This window comes from Camponotus vicinus, unplaced genomic scaffold (genome assembly GCF_025532165.1).
Source record: "Camponotus vicinus isolate PSW18456_S1 unplaced genomic scaffold, iyCamVici1.0 SCAF_11, whole genome shotgun sequence".
Lineage (NCBI taxonomy): Eukaryota > Metazoa > Arthropoda > Insecta > Hymenoptera > Formicidae > Camponotus > Camponotus vicinus.
Genome location: NW_028141947.1, coordinates 13,685,258 through 13,709,830, shown reverse-complemented (window position 1 = coordinate 13,709,830; position 24,573 = coordinate 13,685,258). Strand labels below are relative to the sequence as shown.

Sequence of the window (24,573 nt, the reverse complement as noted above, 5' to 3'; positions counted from 1 at the left end):
CTGACCATGGTCTTGGCACGCGAGCATCGATACGATCAGGTCGTTCGATCATCCTATCACCGCGCAATGTGCATCGTTGCTCGGCAACCTAATTGGCCGGCTTGGAAAAAAAGAGTATGAAATCCTCTCATGAAGGATAATGTATGAGAGGAAGAAAGAGAGAGAAAGGATGGTATCGTGCGCATTACCGATTTTTGCGGTACGATCCTCGCGAGATCCTTTCGCGATCCGGCGTTTCGCCCAAGCAAGCAATGTCTCGGTTAATTAAATGTTCTCGTAAATATTCGCATACTCGCGTCCGTGCGTTATTGCGACACATTAGCGAGGGGGTGATTTATGTCACGGTAAAGGAGAAAGATTACTTTAGGACCTGCGATTGCCGTATCATGGCCGTAATTTATTGCACGATTCAATGCTAATGATCGTTTTCTCGAGCGATGTGCAATGAAAGAAGTATCTTTTCCACACACTCTACTATTTTAAACTATGTACACTCGTGTATGTTTGCAGCTTGAGTTATCTTGGTCAAAAACAAATGTCTCTCACGATCTGAAATTATTTTTGTTTAATATCGATAATATATGAGAATTATCATTGAAAGCATTATACGCAATATATCGAAACGGAGATAAATTACCGTAAATTTTTTTTTATTACATTAGTATAATATTTATTACATATTAATATATTCACACTTTATTAACTATGAATTTATTTGTAAATTTTTTAGTGATATAATATTTATAATAATATTAAATAATGGTCTATAATTTTTTATGATTATATTTTCGAATAAATACAGAAATTCCAATCATATTTAGTCGTAAGATATTTAACCATGTATGTAAGTTCTTTGGAATGAAACTGCATATATTGTAGCGCAATAATTGATTGATGCGCGTGCAAAGAGTAGTTTTATTTTCTCAAGGTGGCCATTACTGTGTCTTTAAAGGGAAGAGGAAGCAAAAGATCGCAAGAAAGGGAGACGCGATAGAATGGCGGTGTGAAAATCGTCGGTAATTGCAGTCGATCGCGTTCGATCTTAATTGAGACATCCGCCCGTTAGCAAGAAGCTAACTGCAGGAAGGCAATGAAGAAACGATAATAGGCGCGCTATCGTCTCTTCGCATAATATCCTGCAACAAAAGTCAGTGGTAAAAAATCGTTTATTCCGATTTTTACAAAATGCTTATCCTATTCTATATAAAGGACGAATATTTCGTAATGAAAGCTTCATACGAGAACCTGTCTTTTCATATATCACATGTTAAGATAAAATTTGCCGTGTTGAAAAAGTAAATGTTCCAAGAGTAGAGACTTCAATTTACGTGTGTATATGCATATTTTAAATATTTTAATATTTTCTAATTATAAAGATGTATTTATAAAAATTTTGGAGAAAGAATAATGGGATAATTTTATATATATAATGGGATTTTCATTTTTCGATTATATTCTATGCATTTTTTATATTAATTTATATAATAAAATAGATCCATATAAATAAATTTAATATAAAATTCTTCAATTTTATATTAAATTTATTTATATACATCTCTACTTTATTATATAAATTAATATTAAAAAATACATAGAATATAATCGAAAAATGAAAATCAGAAACTATTCAAATACGTAAAAAATATAGAACTAAAAGAAAACTATGAGAAGTGTTTTTTTTTTTCCGAACGTTTCCTGCAAAAGGTGATATGAGGCACGAGAAAGAGAGACAATGGCTAACAATTTGAGAGATTTGCTCGCCATGGGTACGCTAAAAGTTATGAATCCACCGGCTTCCCTGCAGGGCATGTCGACGTAGATGGGGAGCACTCTGGAATGTTTTAATAATATGCATACCGGTAGAGAGACGAACTTTTGTAGTTCCGAGAGAAAGGGGTAGAGGAGAAGAGCCGACGGGGATGAATATGGTCGATCCGCGATACACTTTATAATAATAATAATAATCCTCCCATTTAACCGCGTTAAGGATACTCGATTTTTCGCGGACGATGTTAAAATTCGCTTATTCGCGTGGGGTGAGTAGCTGTAATTATAGACTTTCACTTATTGCGTGTGGGCTGACAAGAATGACGACGTGTTTGAAAGATACGAAGAGTGAGATAGATAAGATAATTTACAGTAATCTGCACGAACAGCTTAAACTCACGGCGTAATAAATTTCTCGATCATTATTATATGTATACAAGAGATGTATACCTACGTCTCGTCAAGGAGACCGTACGTTGATGTTTCTCCTAGTAAATACCCGACATGATTTCGTTGTTAGCGAGTTAAGGATGTTCGCAATGCTAAACGAGTTACTAAATAATCGATGCTAATTGACAGATTTTTATTGACGATATATTCAGTAATCATAAAAATATACTAGAGAAATTTGTTTTTTATGTATATTCTCTTTAAATTCAGTTATCAAACAAGCAAGTAAATCTCAACTTGTCTAAATGTACATTGTAAGATTTTATTTTAAAATCACTAATTTTATAATGCAAATTTTTTGTCTCTTGTTAAGTTTGCATGCACAATCTTTTGAACATTATTTTCTCTTTAATTCTTTTTCTTTTCAAATTTTCCTATATGTATAGAAATGTATAAAATATAATTTTTTTATTATTATTCACACGTGATATTCACATTTTAGATACTATTGGTGTTAGAATATTGTATGTGACATATTTTCCTTTAGAAAAATCGAGGTAATAGCTTAACGAAGCGTGAAAGGCATCGATTGGTCAAGCCTCCGACTACAGTCAATTGTGAATTTACATATACGGCGTTGGGGGAAGCATCATTTATTACTTAGTAATTCGCAATAATTCTATTCATTCGATTAGCGGGATATGCTGGATCAGAGATATTCCTTTCATAGTTCATCAAGCGCGTCGTGTCATTGCATATTTTTTAAACAATATACAAAGAATTGTTGGTGTAATATCAGGATAACACGTATATAATTTTTGTCTTGCACTGTGTTGCTAATTGGTTTTTCCATGAATTCAAAACCCGGTATTTTTTGCTAGAAAATGCTTATTCATAGAATTTTCCTCAAAATTCATTTCAGAATTTTACACAATGCCTATTCCAATACAATATAGCCACTTGTTTAGAGCCATAAACAGACCGTTTATTGTTTATAGCTCTAACCGATCTGTTTATAGCTCTAACACACAAGTTTTGAATAAGAATAATCCTGTCTATAATAATTTTTATTGCATATTATAAATTATTATATATTGCAAAAAATTTTGAAAAATGTATAAGCGAAAATTCTTAACAAATTGAGAAATATGAATAAGGAATGAAAAAGTGCGGCAAAATATCGACTGATGTAAATATTTTCAACTTTGTAAATATTTTCAAATAATGTACGTTTAACTCTTCTTTCCTTTTAACATAATTATATTGTATCTATTAAATTTAAAACAATTATAAAGTTAAAATATTTTAAATGATTGTCCATGCAAATTGCATTTAACATAATTATATTGTACCTTTTAAATTTGAAGTAATTATAAAGTTAAAATATTTTAAATGATTGTTCATGCAAATTGCGTAGATTTTTTATAATGTATCGATTTATATAAAGAAATGAATCTTTCGAAGTAATGTGGAGAAATTCTTGAATTTAATCCTTCGCGTCTTTAGCTTTTGATTCAAATATTGAAGAATTTAACGCGGAGTTTCTTGACAATTCTATTATAAAACTCAATTGTGAATCGTATAATCGCGAACCCTATAAATTAACTATTATGTCAACTAATAGGCGGCCGAAATAAATGCGATATTTACTCCGGAAGAATGAATGAATGAAGAAAATTACGCAGATGTTGTCGTGTCACGCCCCCATCTCTTCAATGTATCGCGGTTACCCCGTTTGCAGATCGCTTTAACGTGAGCAAGGAACGAACTGCTGAAAGGATCGCTCGACATTATGAATGTTCCGGAAAGGAATAAAAGAGTACAGATCTCCTGTAAGGCCGCTGGGTGCGCACGCGAGAGTCTCGTTCCGCAATATAGCACTCTATAATAATAACAATATTTATATATCTAGACTTTATCTATCTTATTTTTTAAAATGATTCAGAATTTATATCTTTAATGTAGAAACAAGTAAAATATCAAGCAAACAACAACATTTAATGTTATTAATAAAAATTTTTACCTGAGGAAGAAAAACATTGTGCACAATCATTGTGCATAATCTCCAGTGATTAATGATGTATATCTTATACTATATTATACTACAGCATTATTTTTACTACTGGAATTTAATTGGAGAAATGTCTAGTATTTCTTAATATTGTTACAACATGAAACTCTTCTTTTTATAATAATATTACTTATCAAATTTTCATTGACTGAATGTCGACTTCGTTAAGAAGATGAAAACTTTTTTTAGCCGGGAGGAAGCACGGTAGCTCAGGTACACATTATAATTTTCGCTGCACACCATACCTTGTGGTATGAACAGCGGCGGTCGAGAAAAGGTATCCATTGCAATGTATAACGCTCGATCGCACGATCGACAGGCCGGATACGCCATACGTATCATCGCCGTCGTTTTTCCGTTAAAAGGCACTTGTTGGAATGCGTCCGAGCGTAGTCGATCTGCTCGTTAAAATAGCCCCAATAATCTGCTTTCGAGGATCATAGAGATTCTGCCCATTTACGTTTTGCGCTCGTCGTAGGGGGAGCACCCTCCTAGCTCCTGGACGGAAGGACTCGCGTTCATCCTGCACCCCTCGGATGCATCCACGCGTGTACGCGCGCTCATAGAGAAATCGGGAAAAATCACAGCCGAGAAAACACAGTACTTGAGAAAGGAAACAAGAACAAAGTCTTTTCGCAGTCTCGTCTCCGGTCTCGATGTCTTTTTTTTTCCTTCGGGACGCAACAAGCACAATGAACGCTTCGATACGCGAGAAATCCTTTCTACCGATCTTCGCTGTAACGACTTAAGCAGTTGAAAGAATCTTTCAAGGATGATTCTCTGCTGTGAGTTTCTCTTTGTTGCACGGCATTGTGCCGTGTGCGTGCACGCGTGTGTACCCGTGTTTCCTTTTCACGAGAGAGAGAAAGAGAAGGCGCGGCCAGTATACCAATGTACCTCGATATCGTGTTCGCTCTTTTCTCCTCGTATCGATCACCGGATGATCGGTTTACGGCTCAAGTAAATTATTGCACCAAGAGTAGGGTCATGCTATAAATGGATTAGCTCTTACCTGACAATAAGCTATAAAAAATTACACGACAAAAAATGCGTAGGAGAGAGAGAGAAAAGAAGATTTATTTTTATCATTTAAGTGTGTGGACTTAAACGAAGGTAAACTTGATTTTTTAAACTGAAAAACTCTGAGAATCTGTTTTCGAAGTAAAATAGCAGTAAATATGAAGCTTCAAATATGTGGTTTCTGATTCATGTAAAAATTATTCTGAGATGATTACATGTACATTTCTGTATCGATAATAAAAGTGCTTGAAAGACAAATGAATTAATTTGATTTAATATATTAATTTACTTGTTCAAAGAATACTAAAATACGAAACTATGAAATACATTTTTCTTTCTGATAATTTTAGATAAAACATTAAATTAATTTCTATATAATAAAATTATCTATTCTATAAAATAATATATTCTAATAAAAGTACTTTTTCTTAACAAACGTTTGCAAATATTTTTAAAATAATTCAAATATTTTCCCTTAATTTTCAAATTTCCAAATTAATAATTTGTGATTTTTTTCAAAAGGAATATGTTGTATAAAAATATTGCATTTTTTTTTTAAATCATCCATAAATCGGAAGTAGCAAACTTATTTTAGGAATTATATGATATTGCACTATCTTTTTATTTTTCATTTACGGTTAAAGACTCAATCGTCAACTAGCACGATTTAAGTACGACTGTCAGACGGGCGCATCGTTGCATTTCTGAGAGCATTTGGATCGATGCGATGAGCGCGCAAACGGGATGCACACCAAGCATCCGCAGATGAAGAATAGTAGCCCGCGAGCGAGGAGGAAGGCCGGCGGGCCATTGCGGGCGGCAGGCCACCATGCTCGCCTATTATGGCAACCGAGCTATGGGGATTCGAAGAGTGGTCCTGGACCAACGGCAATCCGAATAAATAAAAAGGGAAAATAAGATATATGCGTGTGGGTGTGGCAGCAGGCGGGACCCGAGCTCATTGCCACCTCCGAAGCTGTCGGATCTCGCACTCGCCGATAGCTATACTAGTATGCGTACCAGGGGAATTCGTGCTTTGACTGTATACTATACCCAGCACTGTGTGTATCTTCTTTCTCTGTGAATCCCTATCCTCCTTCCGCTGCTTCGAAAACGTTTTTTCAATCGTCGGCCGACGTTTTAAACCTTGTAATCTTGCGTCCTGAATCCCGAAGCAATGTTTCACTCATTTTCGTGTGAAACGTCAGATTCGTTTTCCCAACCGATTTTCGACGGATTCCTAAGATTTATCGCCTGGATTTCGCGTATATTTTGTTTTTGTGCGTGAAATTTCCTTGAATAATAAAGCAACTATGATACATGTGTCACACGCAATGCAATAAAAGATAATTATTAATATTTTTAATACTATTTTATGTTCTAAATTTTTTTATTACATATGTTATGATGATTTTTAATTATCTATATAATATCTACCAAAAATATTTAAGAAAATATATTATTTAATTTATAAATAAGAAAGTTTAGACTATGAAATTGACAGTTAGAGTACGAACACAAGATAGAGTTATTAAAACATTATTTCATATTAATGATATCCATATTATCGATGTTAAATCATCTGAAACTTCGTGATAAACATCGAATTTGTTTTTCTTTTCTCCATCGCGTGTCCGGCATGGCAAATGTTAGAACGAAAGATCGTCGCGCGATCTAAATCGTATAAAGGGTTGAAGTTGATAAAGTATCCTTTCTGAGCGACTCTTATGGCTAGCGATGATTATCTCTCACGGAGCCACCTACGAGAGAAAGAGATTAGAGCCGGTCGAGAAAGTATGCCCCGGAGAAGCCTAATCGCCGTTGTTCTACTTGCGGCCAAGTCCGATTAGAATCTCGACACCCACGCCGAGGATGCTCGCGAGATGCGTTTGTCTACGTCACGTCAACTTTTAGATACGCAATATAGCCTCTAACTATGCGAGTAAATAGAAGTGGGAATAGAAAAGAAAAACAGAAATATTGGCGCTTATGTCATTGTATACATGAGATACCTGATGATGGGCCTAAGGAGCCCGCGGGCCTAAGAGCCAGCGGGATAATGGATGTTGTGAAATTTCTGCTATTATAAAAGGGAGAATTGAAACGTGCTAAGATATGCGATAGTTGGATTTAGACAACTGCCTGTAATAAAACTGGCGCCTGACAGGTATCGATCGTTAATCCACTTTCGCCAAATCCACTTCCCACCAGAGACAGAAAGTTCAATCTCCTGCTGTGACTATGATTTTACACACAAAGGGGAGGACCCGTATTATTGTCAAATAAGCTCTTAAAAAGATATATTTCTCTAAAGAAAACAGATTTAACTGATATACCCGAGGTTTCTAAGTGTATTTCTATAACGAAAGATGGAAGAACGATTGTAGAAAAAATGAGTAATTCTACAGATATTGAAGACACAGCACATGAGTATGTATATTCTCTTTTTATCTATAATGTGTATATTATCCTTTAACGCATTTTGAATGAAAATAACATGGTAAAAAAATTGTATTGCAATTATATCGACTGAAAAACCAGGCAGCATATAATAATGCAACTTCATGTAAACTCTGATGAGACTTCACTTGCTTGTCCGAGAAATTTGCACGACAGTTAATCGCGAAGTATTAAATGTTACGATAGTATACATTATCAGTTGTATTCTTCCGTTGCGTATCTGAAATCGCTTCTCCATACTTTTCTGGAATTTTAAGTGTATGATGAGAAAAACATGCGTAACGATGCGCGGTTTCAGGCGAAACGGAAGGGACTTGGTAAAGCGGTTTTATTAGCTCGTTTGTTCTCAAAGGTGGCGGTTTCTTTGTCGCGACTAGTAACGATCGCGTTTTACTACCGGTTTCAGCGATTAGAGGTATCATGACGTTTCGCAAATAAAGAGAAAAAAGGGGGGGCGACGCCGGATGATTTAGCGGTCGTAAACGATCGTAATCAACCGGGGCCAAGCTTCGTCAGTGTATCAGGCACTTTAGGGTGTTCGGGAATTACGGAGAGAAATATATTAGCTAATATAATATAAGTACTTTATGTTCCATTTGACAGGAGATATTCGGTCCGACAGGATTTGCAGCTGTTTGCGGCCTGATAAGCTTACGATACGACCACGTTTATCGGCTATGCTCCTTTTATCGGCATGTTTTCTCTTTATTTTTCGCGACAATATTTTGAGCACACTTTGCATATACAATCTTTATCGAGAACTTAGTATGTTTGTCGGTGCACTGTCGCGTAACCGTGCCACTTTCTCTCCTCTTTTCACATTAATCTTTCGGAGCATTCATACAACGTGAGAAATTATTTTAGCATTATTCAAGAACAGGAATTATACTATTCCATTCTTTAGCATTATCAAAAAGTTAATCAAATAATGTGTTGACACATCAGTCCTTTTTCTCAATTTAAAAATATGAATAATATAAATATTATGTTTTCATGATTGAAACATCTTTTAACTGCGTGTATTATTTTATTAAAATACATTACAATAATTGAATAAGATAAAATTGTTATTTTGATTTTAATACTTAAATTTTAGTTAAAATAATTATAAAATCTATCAACAGAATTTTTTAACTTATCGAGTAATTAATGCATTAATCTATTTGGTAATAATAAAACAAAATTATATGCAACAAAATAAAAAAATATTAATATATAGAAAAGAGAAAATTTTTGAAAAAAAAATGTTTTTTTTTTTAATTATATCTCTCAAGATATGTTATATTGCAAGATTGCATCGCAAAAATATTTTTTTCTTCGTGCACTGTTGCTGCGATTCGCGACGATTCACCGAGATGAGCGAGACGAAAATTAATCGAATAAAGAAGTGTTAATTGCGTTATTATGAGCGGCCAGCTTATCGAGGGCTCGCCCGTCCACCGAAACGATCGCGATCTTATCGCGTCACGTCTTCCATTGTACGATTATTAAATACGATGATGCGGCTCTATTATTCAGGCATCTCTCGATGGCAATGATCGGTGAGAGTCGATCTCCGATCTTCCCCCCTGATTCCCTTCCCTCCCGCGCGATCGAGTGCCACGAAAAGATCGACGAGACTTCCTACGCGGCTGCGCGGTGGGTCTCCCGACGTGATCTGCGATGATCTCTGTTTCGACAGCGCTATAAATAACGACTTATATAATAATTTCGTGTCTTTATTTAGAGCGCATAAATATCAGCATTGATATTAAATTTTTGTCAATGTAATTGTGAAAAATAATATTTAAAATAATATTTAAATAGTAAAAAGCTACAAAATCTCTATTTTCGTTTACAAGTTAATCGAATATCTCGTCTCTCATAACGTTACTGTCATATCAGCGCGGTGACAAAAATTGATGGCGAGCGATAGACGGCAAAAAAGTTGCAATACAAAATCAAAACGTACCAGATTGTACTTTAAACTCCCAACGATTTAAAGTGCAGATCTCGATCGAGGAGAGACCACCCGTGCAATCACGTGTGCGCTCTCGAGGTAAACGCGTTTCTTCGTGAATCTTCGCTGGATGTCGATCGCGATCTACGAGTCTTCGATCGGCGAACGAGCCTTCGGGCATGCCCCGAGGGAATCGTGGGACTCGTCTTGATCTGTCGATCTCGGCAGATTGATTATCGTGAGATTGTAAGCGAGGTTTTACAGAGATTTTTACATCGATTCTATGTAAGTAAGGCTCATGTAAGTTTTGTGTTTTTTATTTCATGCGAATTCAGTGTTTTTCCTAATCAAGTTTGCAATGCAATAAGATATGAGATATAAGAAATTGAAGAAAAAATTTTATCATTAATATAGGATTTGACAAATTAAATAAATTGATTCTAATTGTATCTGTAATTATATTAAAATTATCGTCATATCAGATCTATTATTACAAAATAGACTACTACATTAATTTTTCATTAAAATTAGCTTTGAATAGATTTTTAAAATATTTTTTCTTTTTGATAATTTATTTATTTTAATCAAAATTTAAATATTAAAATCTATAAAAAATTAATATATATTTTAATTTTTCTCCTAAATTATTTCGATCGTACAAAGCGTTTTTATATTGTGGCGCCTTCACGTTTATAAAACTTGTAAACGATGATCGCAGGCGCAGAGATTATCTTTTGCGCGTCCTTTAATTATTTATTTAAGAGCTCGTAAGTCGCGACAGTAATCGATATCTTGATGTGTGTGCTTCTATTAATATGCCTCTATCTATATAAGATAGACACTCGTGAATTAATTTGTCTTCTCTTGTTTCTCTTGGACCAATCTGTCTTTCGACTGGTTTAAATTACGTCAGTGTCTTTTCAGTTACTATCACATGAAAAAATAAACCAAATTTATTGATATCGAGTCTACCGGAAATGATTTTTTATGTGTGTGTGCCAAGATAAACAAAATACATACAACAAAAATTTATTACCTGTTGTTATATACTTGCAAAAATTCTAAATATTAACAAATAACATTGCGTATAATATAATTTGTAGTTTTGCAACTTTTTATCAACGTTATATTTGTATATAATTTTATACAACAAGCGATCTCTTTCTCTGTTCTGCCTTTTCTCGTTCGCGTGAAAAGAGCCGGATTGAAATCGGCGTTTATTAACGTTTTATTTATATGTCGTGATTAGAGCTAACCGATCCTATGGCAAAATGAGGCATAATATAAAGTCGCGACGGGTTCATAAATACTCATTTGTACGGGGCAGGGTTCGCTCTCTGGATTTCCACCACCGCCCAAATCGCCTTCGTTACGTTTATACGAATGGCAGATCCGATATGCGAATTTGTGCACATAATCAACAGACGGTTATTAGTTGCTGGCTATATTTATTGCGCTGATCGTCTTTTCAAGCATGACTGTAACATCGTGAGACTGTCGTAAAACCAATAGACGATGATAGAGCAATATCGGTGATAAATAAGTAATTGCACCTTTTAAATGAGATGATTAGCTTACTTTAGCGATCACAATAGATTATATTATGTAATATTTCAAATTGCGTGTAATCGCGATTACTTAATTGCCATAACGGAACAACAAGTTTAACTGGTAGCGATAAAGGTGTATGATAGTGATATTCTCTATAATTGCGCGATACGCTGCTTTTCTTAAACATTATCATGCTGTATGTGATGTCAGTTTTAATCTGTCACAATTTTTTTAAATATAATGTAAATAAAAATTATGTATCATATTTTATATGTTATATAATGTATCATATGTATCATATTTTAGATTTAATTATTTTATCATTACAGTTTTTCATACGAAATCAACTATAATGTAATCAATTATAATTTAATAAAATATATATAATTATCTTTATTAATATGAAAATTACGTAATCAAAAATTTATTTTCAAATTGTATCAATTGACTATATCAATCATCATTTGATACATATATATAATTTTTTTAAAGAGAATTTGGAAATAAATATAAACTGTCAATTACATGATTTTTATAATAAAGATAACCATATATCTGACTTCATAAATAAATATAAACTGTCAATTACATGATTTTTATAATAAAGATAACCATATATCTGACTTCATAAATAATTTCGCAATCATGGCGAAGATGTAGCGTTAGATGAAGCAATTCATAATTCAAGCACGTTATATCGAAATAATACACCAATATGTTGATGACTCGAAATTTCAGACTAGCACGTACGGTAGCATAACGTTTCAAAGTGATTTCACGTATAAGCTAAAATGTAAGAGAGTAAAATGTCAGAGAGTAGAAACTCGCAGCTCCAAGAGGTAGTTGATTATCGCGTGTTGATCCGCGAATCGATTAAGGATCGTTACGTGCCTCATATTGCGCGGCTTGTGGATACATCGGTGGCGGATTATACGCAGGTTGGATCAATCTACGATTCGTTTCAGGCACAATACTTGACCTTTTCTCACGCTACCACATGAATTAGATGCTGTAAAGAAGAGCGATTAAATTTGTTCATTTAAAATATATGTATTTGATGAATCGATACAGATTATTTTGATGTTTATATTTAGTTGCTAAATTTTCTCAAGTAGCTATTGAATATATATTCTCTCGACATAGCAATTGTAAATGTACAAATTGCTTTAAATCACATCAATAAAATTGAGTAATCATCTGCAAATTATATAGAAAATCAAAGTATAAGATATTTTGGTTCAATTTATTAAATATAAAATTATCTATATCATATATTTCTGATATTTAGAGAATTTTCGAATATAAATTATATATGAAAACCACTTAATGACTTATGTTAGTATATTTTGCTATTTCAAAGTTTATTTTAATATAATTATTTCCAGTACAATAGATTATACAATGCAAAACTTATATTTTACTTAAACTACATGAAAAAGTACATTAACGAATAATTGGAAATCGAGGAATGTATATCACGATGTTATTACAAAATAAAAAAATGTTTTTTTTTTTTACAGTTTTTTGTTCATGCTTCATATTAAATATATGTAGATACTCAAGAACTTGAAAAATTCCAATCACATATGATAAAAAAATTCACATTATTCAATTTATACAATCTCTTTCAAAAAAATTATAAATTACAAAAATTACAGTCAATTCGCAGTTTCGTTTAAAATAAAATTTGAATTTCATTATCAGAGCTCGGATCTTGGTGCCGTTTTTCCTCACTTCAAGTGCATACTAGCGGCCGAGCACCGCGAAAAGCGGTGCCGTCTACGCCGATTTAGTGATGGTAGCAAAGAGGGCACCGTCGCATAAAAAAAATATATATATATTATACATATAATATATATATTAATATACAATATGTTTATTTAATATTATACATAATATATAAAATATAAAATAATATAATAAATTATTATATTTTTTTTTTACGCGACGGTGCCCTCTTTGCTACCATCACTAGACCAGCATAGACGGTACTGTTTTTCGCAACGCTCGGCCGCTAGTATGCATTTGGAGTGGGGAAAACGGCATCGAGATCCGGGCTCTGCTCATTATAGATATGAATCGTTTTATACATCAATCCTTTCTCAGTCTTATTCGTATATATCATTCCATTTCCTCAGTCTTATTCATTTTTCTATAAGAGGTATTTGTCAAGTTTCAAGTGAAAATAATTTGGACATTTTTTCAAATAAGAAAATACAAACACAAGTTAAAAAATCTTGAATCGTATGTAAGAAATATTTAGATTTATGATACTTAATATTTAATTATGAATGGTTTTCAGTTCGATCTCGTATATAAGTGTGCTAAAAGGAGGGATTGTAGGAGGAAAGCCTTTAGTTCCGTACCTATAAGAGAAACATTGCTCCGTTAAATTAACACTCAAAATAATACAAGTTTCATAAATATAGAGATAAAAAGTTGTAGAGATAAATCGTTATATAAAATCATTAATATAACAATATAACTTAAAATGGAAAAGGAGGAAAATATAAGAACGAATATTCTATATACATACGCCATATCAGAAGGTATTGTGAGACGACGCTTTCCACCAGCTTTCATTCCAACAATTCCTACATCCCATCCTTTTATTACTTGTCCTTTACCGATGCGGAATGTATGTCCCTTTCCACGCGTGCGCGCCTCAACTTTCTTATATTCTTTTCCAATTTTACAGCGACCTACATAATAAATTGTAACATCTTTTTCATTTTTTGCGGATGGACCACTACCAATTTTTATATCTTCCACTTGTACGCCACCCTCAATAATTCTCTTTCTTGCTTCACTTGGACTGTTCTGTTGCGCTTGATTCTCCAATTTCCCTTTTTGTTTCGTATTTTGCTGTTCTTGTTTAATTTCTTTTCCATTGATTTTATTTTGCTTATCATGTTTCTTTTTTTGCTGTTGATTCTCTATTTTTTTTTCCTGTTTTTGAGACTTTGCTAGCTTTTTTTGTTTATGTTCTTGCTTTTGTTTTTCTTTCTGTTTCTCTTCCTCTTCTTCTTCCTCCTCTTCCTCCTCCTCCTCCTCCTCCTCCTCCTCCTCATCATCATCATCATCATCATCATCATAATCATCATCATCATCATCATCATCATTTTCAACTTCATATTCATCGGTATCCGAATCTTCTTCAAAAAATTCATCATCATCTTGATTATTGCTTTCATCAAAAGATTCTTGCTTAGCTTTGCTTAACTTTGCTTTCTGCTTTTTCTGGTATACTCTGTTAAGCCTCATCATTTTCCTTCGACAGTCGTCAAGTGATTTTTGTGCTAATTCTTTTATTTTTTCTTCCTCTTCTAGATCACTCCAATCACTGTCAGAACTCTCAGAATCAGTTGAATCAGGATCTGTTATTTTATATCCAGTTAGATGTACATAACCTCGACCATTGGTGAAAAGGGTTATTTCAGTTCCTTTTTTGAATTTTAAATCAAGCGGTACTTGGTTTATTTTGTCCTTCATTAAAGTGCAAAGCAGAAAGTTTTTTTTGTTATAATATATCATTGTTTGTATTGCTTGATCATTAGCTATAATAAAATAGATAAAAATTTCATAAATAAATATTCCATACAATATATATTTGTATAATTTGTAGTACACGACTCCCATGTATACTTGATGGATTAGTGTCTGTGAAGCTGGCACGACAATCTACGAATTTAAAAAAAATACTAAGAGTTCTGATAGCACTTTTCATAGTTCTACAGTTCCTGATAAAAATTAAAAAGAGTTCCGCATTCCTTATATTAAAAAATCGAAATCGAAAAAATGTGCTATCTTTGCGAATCTAGCACGACACTCTTCCCTCTAAAGTATCAAAACGCATTGAATATTATTATTTTTAGCAAGAGTTTCCGATAGTTCTGTTCAAATTCAGCCTATATATGCAATTTCAGATCGATATTTCAAAAATTAATAATTTTCTACGAATTTTTAATGTCCTCGACCAGTACGACACTTAGTAAAAATGTGCCGTGTTGATGATTTTCCGCAGTTTTAACGGCAGTTCTCGACAGTTCTATATAAGTTCTATTTTTTAGAAACATTTTTACGCAGAGTTCCGACCGATTACTATTTTTTAAATAATTTTTTACAATAACCCAGCACGACGCTCTCCCTCTAAAGTACTGAAACGCGTTGAAAATAATTATTTTTGACAACAGTTCTCGATAGTTCTGCTATAGTTCAGCGTATATATGCAGTTTTAGGTCGATATTATAAAAATTAATAATTTTTTACGAATTTTTAATGTTCTTGACCAGCACGACACTTAGTGAAAATGTGTCGTGCTGATGATTTTCCGTAGTTTTAGCGGCAGTTCTGGGCAGTTCTATATAAGATCTTTCCTTATTTAGAAACATTTTTACGCAGAGTTCCGACCGATTACTATTTTTTAAATAATTTTTTACAATAACCCAGCACGACACTCTCCCTCTAAAGTACTAAAACGCGTTGAACATTATTATTTTTAGCAATAGTTCTCGATAATTTTGTTATAATTCAACCTATATATGCAATTTTAGATCGATATTCCAACAATTAATAATATAATTGTAAAAAATTATTTATGAAATAATAAACGGTCGGAACTCTACGTATAAATGTTTCTAAAGGATAGAACTTTTATAGAACTGTCGAAAACTACCGTTAAAATTACAGAAAATCATCAGCACGACACATTTTTACTAAGTGTCGTGCTGATCGAGGACATTAAAAATTCATAAAAAATTATTAATTATTAAAATATCGGTCTGAAATTGCATACATAGGCTGAACTATAGCAGAACTATCGAGAACTGTTGTCAAAAATAATTATTTTCAACGCGTTTCAGTACTTTAGAGGGAGAGTGTCGTGCTGGGTTATTGTAAAAAATTATTTAAAAAATAGTAATCGGTCGGAACTCTGCGTAAAAATGTTTCTAAAAAATAGAACTTATATAGAACTGTCGAGAACTGCCGTTAAAATTACAGAAAATCATCAGCACGACACATTTTTACTAAGTGTCGTGCTGATCGAGGACATTAAAAATTCATAAAAAATTATTAATTATTAAAATATCGGTCAGAAATTGCATATATAGGCTGAACTATAGCAGAACTATCGGGAACTCTTGCTAAAAATAATAATATTCAACGCGTCTTAGTACTTTAGAGGGAGAGTGTCGTGCTGGGTTATTGTAAAAAATTGTTTAAAGAATATTAAACGTTCGGAACTCTGCGTAAAAACGTTTTCAAAGAATAGAACTTTTATAGAACTGTCGAGAACTGTCGTTAAAACTACGGAAAATCATCAACACGACACATTTTTACTAAGTGTCGTGCTGGTCGAGGACATAAAAAATTATTAATTATTGAAATATCGGTCAGAAATTGCATATATAGGCTGAACTATAGCAGAACTATCGAGAACTGTTATTAGAAATAATAATTTTCAACGCGGTTTAGTATTTTAGAGAAAGAATGTCGTGCTGGGCGAGAATCTTAAAAATTGTTTAAAAATTATTAATTTTTGAAATATCGATCTGAAATTGCATATATAGGCTGAACTTGAACAGAACTATCGGGAACTCTTGCTAAAAATAATAATATTCAACGCGTTTTGATACTTTAGAGGGAAGAGTGTCGTGCTAGATTCGCGAAGATAGCACATTTTTTCGATTTCGATTTTTTAATATAAGGAATGCGGAACTCTTTTTAATTTTTATCAGGAACTGTAGAACTATGAAAAGTGCTATCAGAACTCTTAGTATTTTTTTTAAATTCGTAGATTGTCGTGCCAGCTTCACAGACACGATGGATTACTTAAGATAAGAAAGGCAGATTTTTTTATCTTGGTCCGATAAAGAAATATCTTTATCTTAACTAATCGATTAAGTATTTTCAGAGAGCCATTTGTAATATAATCACCATTTACATATACATATATAATACAAATGTATATATTTACGAATAAATGTTATTTTTGAATTTTGTTTAAAAATTAACCTACAATTTTTTAAAGAAAGTTTAGATATACATATGCGTGATATGCGTATGGATGGCGATATTGTTACTCCACGTGTACAAATATTATATTAAAGTGGAAACAAACGAGTTTCAGTCACAATAACCAGAATCTTCAAACATATTAAAATAAACGACACTTACCGGCTAATGATCTATCCAAAGATGCCATGGATATATGGATTGGATCTCTTACATACACCGTGTGCCGTTTGTACGGTTCTAATATCAATGCTGTAACAATGAACGATATGAAGAATCAAGCATACTAATATAAGCGATCGTTGAGTCTCAACGTTTCAACTTAAAATGCGCGTTTCTTTTTTTTTGTACACGTGGCAATGCCTGCGTGGCGTGGCTTGTAACGTATATTTTACCGCAACACGTGAATCTTTACATTAAACGTTTACCTTTTTATTAAATTTTTATCAAATGTACATAGAAATCACTTACCCCAAAACATATTGTAATAATTATAATGAAATAACAATGAACGATATGAGGAATCAAGCATACTAATATAAGCGATCGTTGAGTCTTAACGTTTCAACTTAAAATGCGCGTTTCTTTTTTTTTGGAGTACACGTGGCGATGCCTACGTGGCGTGACTTGTAACGTATATTTTACCGCAACACGTGAATCTTTACATTAAACGTTTACCTTTTTATTAAATTTTTATCAAATGTACATAGAAATCACTTACCCCAAAACATATTGTAATAATTATAATGAGATAATAGAGTTCGTATAGATCTCTTTATCAAATGGAGAAGGAAGACTTGTACACGTGCGTTCGCCTCGACGGTTACAATGGAAAGGACACGACCGAACAAATCTCGAAAGTCGCAAGGGTCGTGAACAGAATCATAGACAGAACGAATCATAGACACGTGTCACTTGATATATACAAATAATACAGAGTTTGCGCCAAATTGAAACTTATGCGCATGCGCATTCTACGAGTGACAAGAATAAGATCGACACACCGAGTATAACACGTATCGATTGGTTAGCGGATGAAGAAGTTCTAGGATCCCTGTTAGATTCCTAGGAATTATGCTGCTCGTAGCCAATACGCTCGATAAATTTTCTTTGTCGTATAAATGTGAGATGACCCTAAAGCCCCTTGCACAATCCTAGACAACAGGTAATAGAAATAAGGAATAGAAACTATTCACCAATAAATACGCAGGACAGAAAATATATATTCGCCAATAGGAGCAGAGAAATAGATACTATTTCTGTTCTTATTGCCTGTTGCCTAGCTTTGTGCAAGGGGCTTAAGATATATAAAACGACGACAGAAATTTGATTACCGGTAGAGGAACGTACAAAATCAAAACTTTGTTTAAAGTTGCATTTACGATATTTTTTAAATATGAGTAATTCCACTTTTATTCTCGACAATGGTGTTTATATGGCAAAAGCTGGTTTATCCAATGAAACACCCAAATAAGTTTATAAAAATGTAATAAACTTGAATCTTCAATTTATACTCTATGAATAAAATGGAATTATTTTAGATTAGTTCCAAATTGTATAATGAAAGCAAAGAGCGAACGTCGCAGACCTTTCATAGGAAATCAAATCGAAGAATGTAGAGATGCTTCTGGATTATTCTACATGTTACCTTTCCAGAAAGGTCGATAGAATAATCGAATAATCTGTCGATATATATATATGTATGTATTTATAAAAGTTAAAAATGTACATTATATATAAAAAATTAATATCGTTATAATTTTAATTTCAATTAATATAAGACAATTAGATGTTTTGTCATGAATGTCATGCTGTCAAGTTGCAACGCAATGTTAAACAGCTTTAAAATATCTTTGTAATGTCAAATTACAACTGGAATGCTAATTACATTATGGAATTTCTAGTTTTAACTTTGCATTGTAATCTGCAATTGTCTTCTCTGATTTGTATTAATTAACATTAAATTTAAATATCAAATATTACGAAAACGACTTTCATGATGAATCAATATTACCGAGGAAATTAAAACGATGATACTTAAAATTTCGTTTGACGAAACAGCATAATTAAGATCTTTATCATAAATGCAACGATCGAACGCAGCGATGTATTATGATGACACTTTCTTTCGTGTGAATTCATCGCGCGATATGCTGTGTAATGCAAAATCACAATGCATCGACCACCTACGAGGTAAATAGTCGTGGGAAATATTTAATATTGTTTTCCATCTTGTAGAAAGCGATTTATAAGATTTTGATCTTTTGAAATGAAGGATTTCTTGAATGAAAGTGGATATTTCTTCTGCTTTTTTTTATTTTATCATTCGTAGTCGCTTTTCCATAATTTTCTTTTTAACTCAAAAAACGCAGATATTATTTTTCATTTTTTTTTTCTTTAAACTCTCTCTCTTTTTTTTCCCGCTTCTGCTCTTCCTGCTCTCTCTGTCTTTTTTCCTCTCTTTCTATCTCCTATTCTTTATTTTTTGGAGCAGCATTATCTCATAATCGACCGAATGATTCTGCCGTCCACTAGAATGGCATGGCCTGCTGAGCATACGTTTGAGTTCGTTAATGTTCGCCCAGAGAGTGGATCTAATGAATTTGATGACTCCTTTCTCCGTTGATCTTGCCTCCTCCCCAACCAAGCATTCCTTTGACTGCCATTCTCTTTCTTTTTGCCCGGAGCGTGTTTCTTCGGTGTCGACGTAACACATGGTATCTTTATGATCCCAGCAATAAATCGAATTGCTTGAGATGAGTGTTTTTACGGATACAACAGACTCGAGGAATCGCGTTTCTAGCGACGAAAACGACACTTTGATAAACACTTATACTAAAGAGATTTCGAACTATGTTCTCTATGGAAATTGTCAATTGTACTGCAAATGTCAATAGAAAAAACCAAAATTGCTAAAATTAATCTTCTTATAAATAAAATAATCTTACAGATAACAGATAAAATAATTTTTTACTGTAGTAGATAAAAAATAAATGTAATATAACTGTCTACGAAGAAATAATTCTGAGTTCTTGCAAAAATTCGTGCTGTTTAAAATTAATATTTTGAGAAAATCATTAAGATGAACGATGTAGAAGAAAAATATTAAGATGACGATATAAAGTAAGAGATGATTCATTAGCAATGAATTATTTATACTAATATGCGCATGTTCGCTGCCTAATTATTCGTGTAATTAATATATCGACGTAGATGTTCGCGCCTCTTAATATCATCGCACTGATCGTCTTTAGGTCTTTAGTGGAAAACAGATATTACATCTAAGACGCATAGAGCCTCGCTGAAATAGGCTGAGGTAAGTGATGGCCACCGTGGCGATTGGAGGGGTAGGAGAGCCCCGTAATTAACAATCCATTTTGTATTCGGCTCACCTGATCGCGTCGTGTGCGGTCCGTGACGTCATAATTCGGGGCCCCTTCGAGGCGTACCGCCCCCTTAATGCGGGCCCCGACACCTCTCGGCTCCACGATGCAGCACGCACTCTTCCGTCTATCTCTCTTCTGTCTTATTCTCTTTCGCCTCTACGAATAGGTACAAGCGAGAGAAGAGGAGAGACCGAAGAGAGAGATTAACGGGTGAGAGAAGAGGAGAGCGAGAGCGAGAAAGATATAAAGAGAACTCCTCTCTCGCATCTCTTCGTCCTCGCGCCATGTATATGTGTATGCCTGAAGATGCCTGGATAGTATATACACCTCGAAGGCGGTCAAGGGGGATATAATAGCTCGGCCGGACTTCACACGATGCCGACTGGTACACCGGCCGGGAGGATGATACAGAATCTGGTGAGGCCGCGTGAGCGAGAGAGATGAAACGAGAGTGGACCTCCGAGAGAGGTTCTGAAGTCGCGGAAGAAGCTACCACCACCTCCAATCTTCACGATCCTCACAGATCGTTCCGATCATCTGATCTTCCGGAAGATGTCGCGTGATTATGTTTTGATTTTTTATATGGCTTGTTGATTTCATCGATTAAGCATCTTCTATGCCATGGCTCATGTCAAATTATCGATAAATAAATAATATAATATCGCGACTACTTCCGAAAATATTGAAAGACTCAATTAAAGGCGCGAGAAATCGAGACAAATTATAATAATTTTCAGGCAATAGAATCGTTCTATTTTTACCATTACTATTGAAAATATCGCGATCGTATGCGTGTCGCGGATCGAAACAAAAGGGAGGAGAAAGAAGCTCCGACGAGAGGCAGATTAGGCTGCTCGGAGGTGTCAGGGTGAAGAGGAGGGAGAAGAACTCGTGCAGAAGAGTCGAAGGGTGGGCCCCGTTACCCGGCTTTGTACGAGGGGCCTCTTGCCGCTGTCAGCCCGCGGGGGCCTTATTTCAAGACCGTACCGAATCAGGCACGACAATCGCCCTAATATCCACACGAATGCCGTGCCGGAGGCCCCCACGGTGCAACGGGGCCCGCCGATGAGGGAGGCAGCGGAGTCCTCGCGATGAGTAAGAGATCTTTCTTCGTTCTCTTTCTTCTCTTTCTCGCTCTTCTTCCTGTTTGTTGTTTTTTACCTTTAATCTCGCATGTCTTGAAACTTTGCTGGGTTTTGATTGTCTCTCGTGAAACTAATGCGCTTTCATTTCAAAACAAATCCTAGACAACTCTACGTTTTCAACCACAATCGTTCGAATTCTAAAGTATAAGCAATATTCGTGTTTTCAACAATTACTCGAATCACGCAACTGTTCGTTTCTCTATCAAAAGCAATAATTAACATATTTTTACTTTATTAAAATCTATCGATATATGTTTCATGGATCTATTTATAATTTTTAATGTTAATAATTTATATTTATCGCTTAATTGCATGACAGCAAACTTACAAAATTCCATATTAAGAATTGAAATGATACGCTAGTAGTTTTTTTTTAATTTGTTAATTAAAAATACAATGTTTTAACTCACTCGTCGGTCGCAATTAATATCTAGCATTATCTGTCGATCATTAATAATCCTATATTATGTGGGAATCTGTCTGGAAGAGACGCTTGCACGGGGGGACTACTATGTCAGACCCGCGGGATAAAAACACGTTGTTGCTGACGCAACTACACTCGCATTGTCCGGGGATGTAGCGCGTCATTAGTGGAAGCTTCAACGCTACCATCGCGCGCTTTACGTCGGCATTCAGCGATTCGCCTCGTGGATTCGTTCGCGGCGAGCCCCGAACGAGTAGGTGGCTAGCAGCTAGCCGGTCCTCTCGGGGAAAGAGAAAAAAAGGAGGTCGTTTAGAGGGGTTTAATAGAGACCCATGGGGGCCCTGTGGGGCTTGGTTTACCGAACGCCTCCGCCACAAAGCCCCCAGCGAGGGAATAAACGCAATCGTTACGTCGGCATTTGCCGGTGTTCGCACCGGCATTTAATTGTTTGTCCTTCCCTTTCAGACTGCGTTTTTTCCTTCTCTATCTTCTGTGCGAAGATGTTCCTTCCTTTTTCTACGTGATGTAACTTCTGGATTAGTTTGTAACTGTCAGTGGTCGAACGATGAAACGATATCTTATCGATTTTATTATATTAATACAAGACTATTTACATATAAATGTTCAACATCATTATAAATGCATTTTTTTCTAATTTTCAAATGAAGATTTAAATATTAAAATTATGTAAAAAATACCTTTATTTTCAGAAGATGTATTAATTAATATCCAATTGAAAATAAATGAATCTATAATCGATTGATATAATAATTAAATGCGTATAAAAAAATAATATGTACAATTCGAAAAATGAAGTGCATTTTGCAATCAAAATTTTGAATTTTTTCTTATTTTTTAAAATGAAATAAAAGAATACGTGTAATGCAATTTGTGTGAAGAAAATATGATCTTAATATTTATGCTTTAAATATATTTTATTTTAAATAAAATATAAAATATGTCGAGAAGATAGTCCTTTAGAATCACATGTTTTTATGTGAAATATTAATATTTTGTAATATTCCCGGACAATTTATGAATAAAAATAATGTTTTTTGAATTATTTAAAATTATATATCGATGGACCAGTTTCATTATTTTCAATCGATTTATAGATCACTTGAGATTATTCAAATTGGAGCATATTTATCAGCGTGTAACTTTACACATGACAAATAATCAATGCGTTACTGAGAGGCAAACATGACAGTTTATTTTCATCGTTAATCGTCGTTCCATCTTTTTACCATCTAGTCCACGGAGTTCCTTTCATCCGTTCCGATAGAGGCGAGTCGTGCATCATGGCGTAGTTGATAAACGGATTAAAAACTTTGAATCTAATTGGACCCCACGATTGTAAAAGAAACCCTCGGTTGGCCTTACTACCACGCGAGATTAGGATTCGTATAGTGCGTGTGTATGTATTTACCCTCCCGGAGAGAGCTTATCTCTCTTTCATTGCCGACTTCCAATCTATCGTTGGAGAACCTGCCTGTGTTTATCCATATTTCCCTCGGGTTTCCAATCGCTTTACGGTCTCCTTAATCGTCGCTTCCGCATACTTCGTCCGCTGTTGGGTGCGTTGTTATCGGCTATGTTATCAAGACTAATATAGCGACTATTGCCGCAGGAATTTTTAATAAGGAACTACCTGTCGTATCGCATCGCTTTTCTCTCTCGATCCTACCCGAGAGAGGATAGTTTGTTATTGGTCAAGTCGAATATAGACATAAGTTATCGCTACAGCTGATCATTCAAGGAGATACGCGCTTCTCTTTAGTAGAGTAGTAACGTTTCTGATTCGCTGAGGTCGAAAATTGCATGTGCATTTCTCACGGATTGTTAGCAAATAGTTAGGATTAGATAGGTACATGGTCTTGTGTATTACGTACGTTAAATTGGAAATTGCTATGAAAAGTTGCTTGTATATAATTTAATATAATTTATAATTTACATATAACCGTAATAAAAATTTTTATGATGTCCTTGTTTTCATTTTGTTAACGAAAGTATATGTTGTTGGATAATATTGATCGACGCTTTATAGCCTTTTGTCGTAATATGAATCCGATTTTCATAATTCAAAGATTTGAAACACGCGAAATCCATAAACGTGGAATATTCAAAAGAATCGACATAGCTGTTGCGAAGGAGGAAGGAAGGAGCGAGTATGGTGCCGCGGTACCGCGGCATAATAACAGAGCGCCGCACACAGCCGAGCTAGCTGATGACTTCATTGAACTGGGCCCTCTTGGGCTTCGGGCCCAGGACCTCCCTGAAACCGCCTCAAATTATAACGCCGGCTCGGACCCAGGCCCGCTTTTGATGGGTCCGAGACACATCTTAAGCTTCTAGCGAGACACACAAACAGATTTGCCACGAAACCTCGATTGGCAACACGCGAA

At 34.4% G+C, this 24,573-nt stretch overlaps 2 protein-coding genes across 4 annotated transcripts in view; both read right to left on the bottom strand.

Annotated features, from left to right (window-relative positions):
- Positions 1 to 24,573, bottom strand: part of Wnt10 (Wnt oncogene analog 10) — a 56,309-nt gene that overhangs the window by 20,400 nt on the left and 11,336 nt on the right. The gene's annotated exons all lie outside the window — the stretch shown is intronic.
- LOC145961681 (46 kDa FK506-binding nuclear protein-like) lies at positions 12,596 to 18,078 on the bottom strand. 2 transcript variants are annotated; one of them, XM_083082126.1, is made up of 4 exons: positions 17,685 to 17,787; positions 17,376 to 17,465; positions 13,735 to 14,755; positions 12,596 to 13,564 (listed from the first exon to the last, which is right to left on the bottom strand). In XM_083082126.1, the coding sequence occupies exons 1-4, from the start codon at positions 17,743 to 17,745 to the stop codon at positions 13,480 to 13,482; spliced, it is 1,257 nt and encodes a 418-aa protein (XP_082938252.1). In that variant the 5' UTR covers positions 17,746 to 17,787; the 3' UTR covers positions 12,596 to 13,479. The 2 variants fall into 2 exon arrangements, with proteins under 2 accessions (XP_082938252.1, XP_082938253.1); XM_083082127.1 differs by lacking the exon at positions 17,685 to 17,787 and adding an exon at positions 17,935 to 18,078 and having other exon boundaries at positions 12,597 to 13,564.

Coding starts and splice junctions, on each gene's coding strand:
- LOC145961681 (XM_083082126.1), bottom strand. CDS start 17,745: ATGCTTGATTCCTCATATCGTTCATTGTTATTTCATTATAATTATTAC. Junction 14,756..17,375: donor TTTGGATAGATCATTAGCCG/GTAAGTGTCGTT, acceptor ATTTTATTATAG/CTAATGATCAAGCAATACAA. Junction 13,565..13,734: donor ACAATACCTTCTGATATGGC/GTATGTATATAG, acceptor TTTCTCTTATAG/GTACGGAACTAAAGGCTTTC.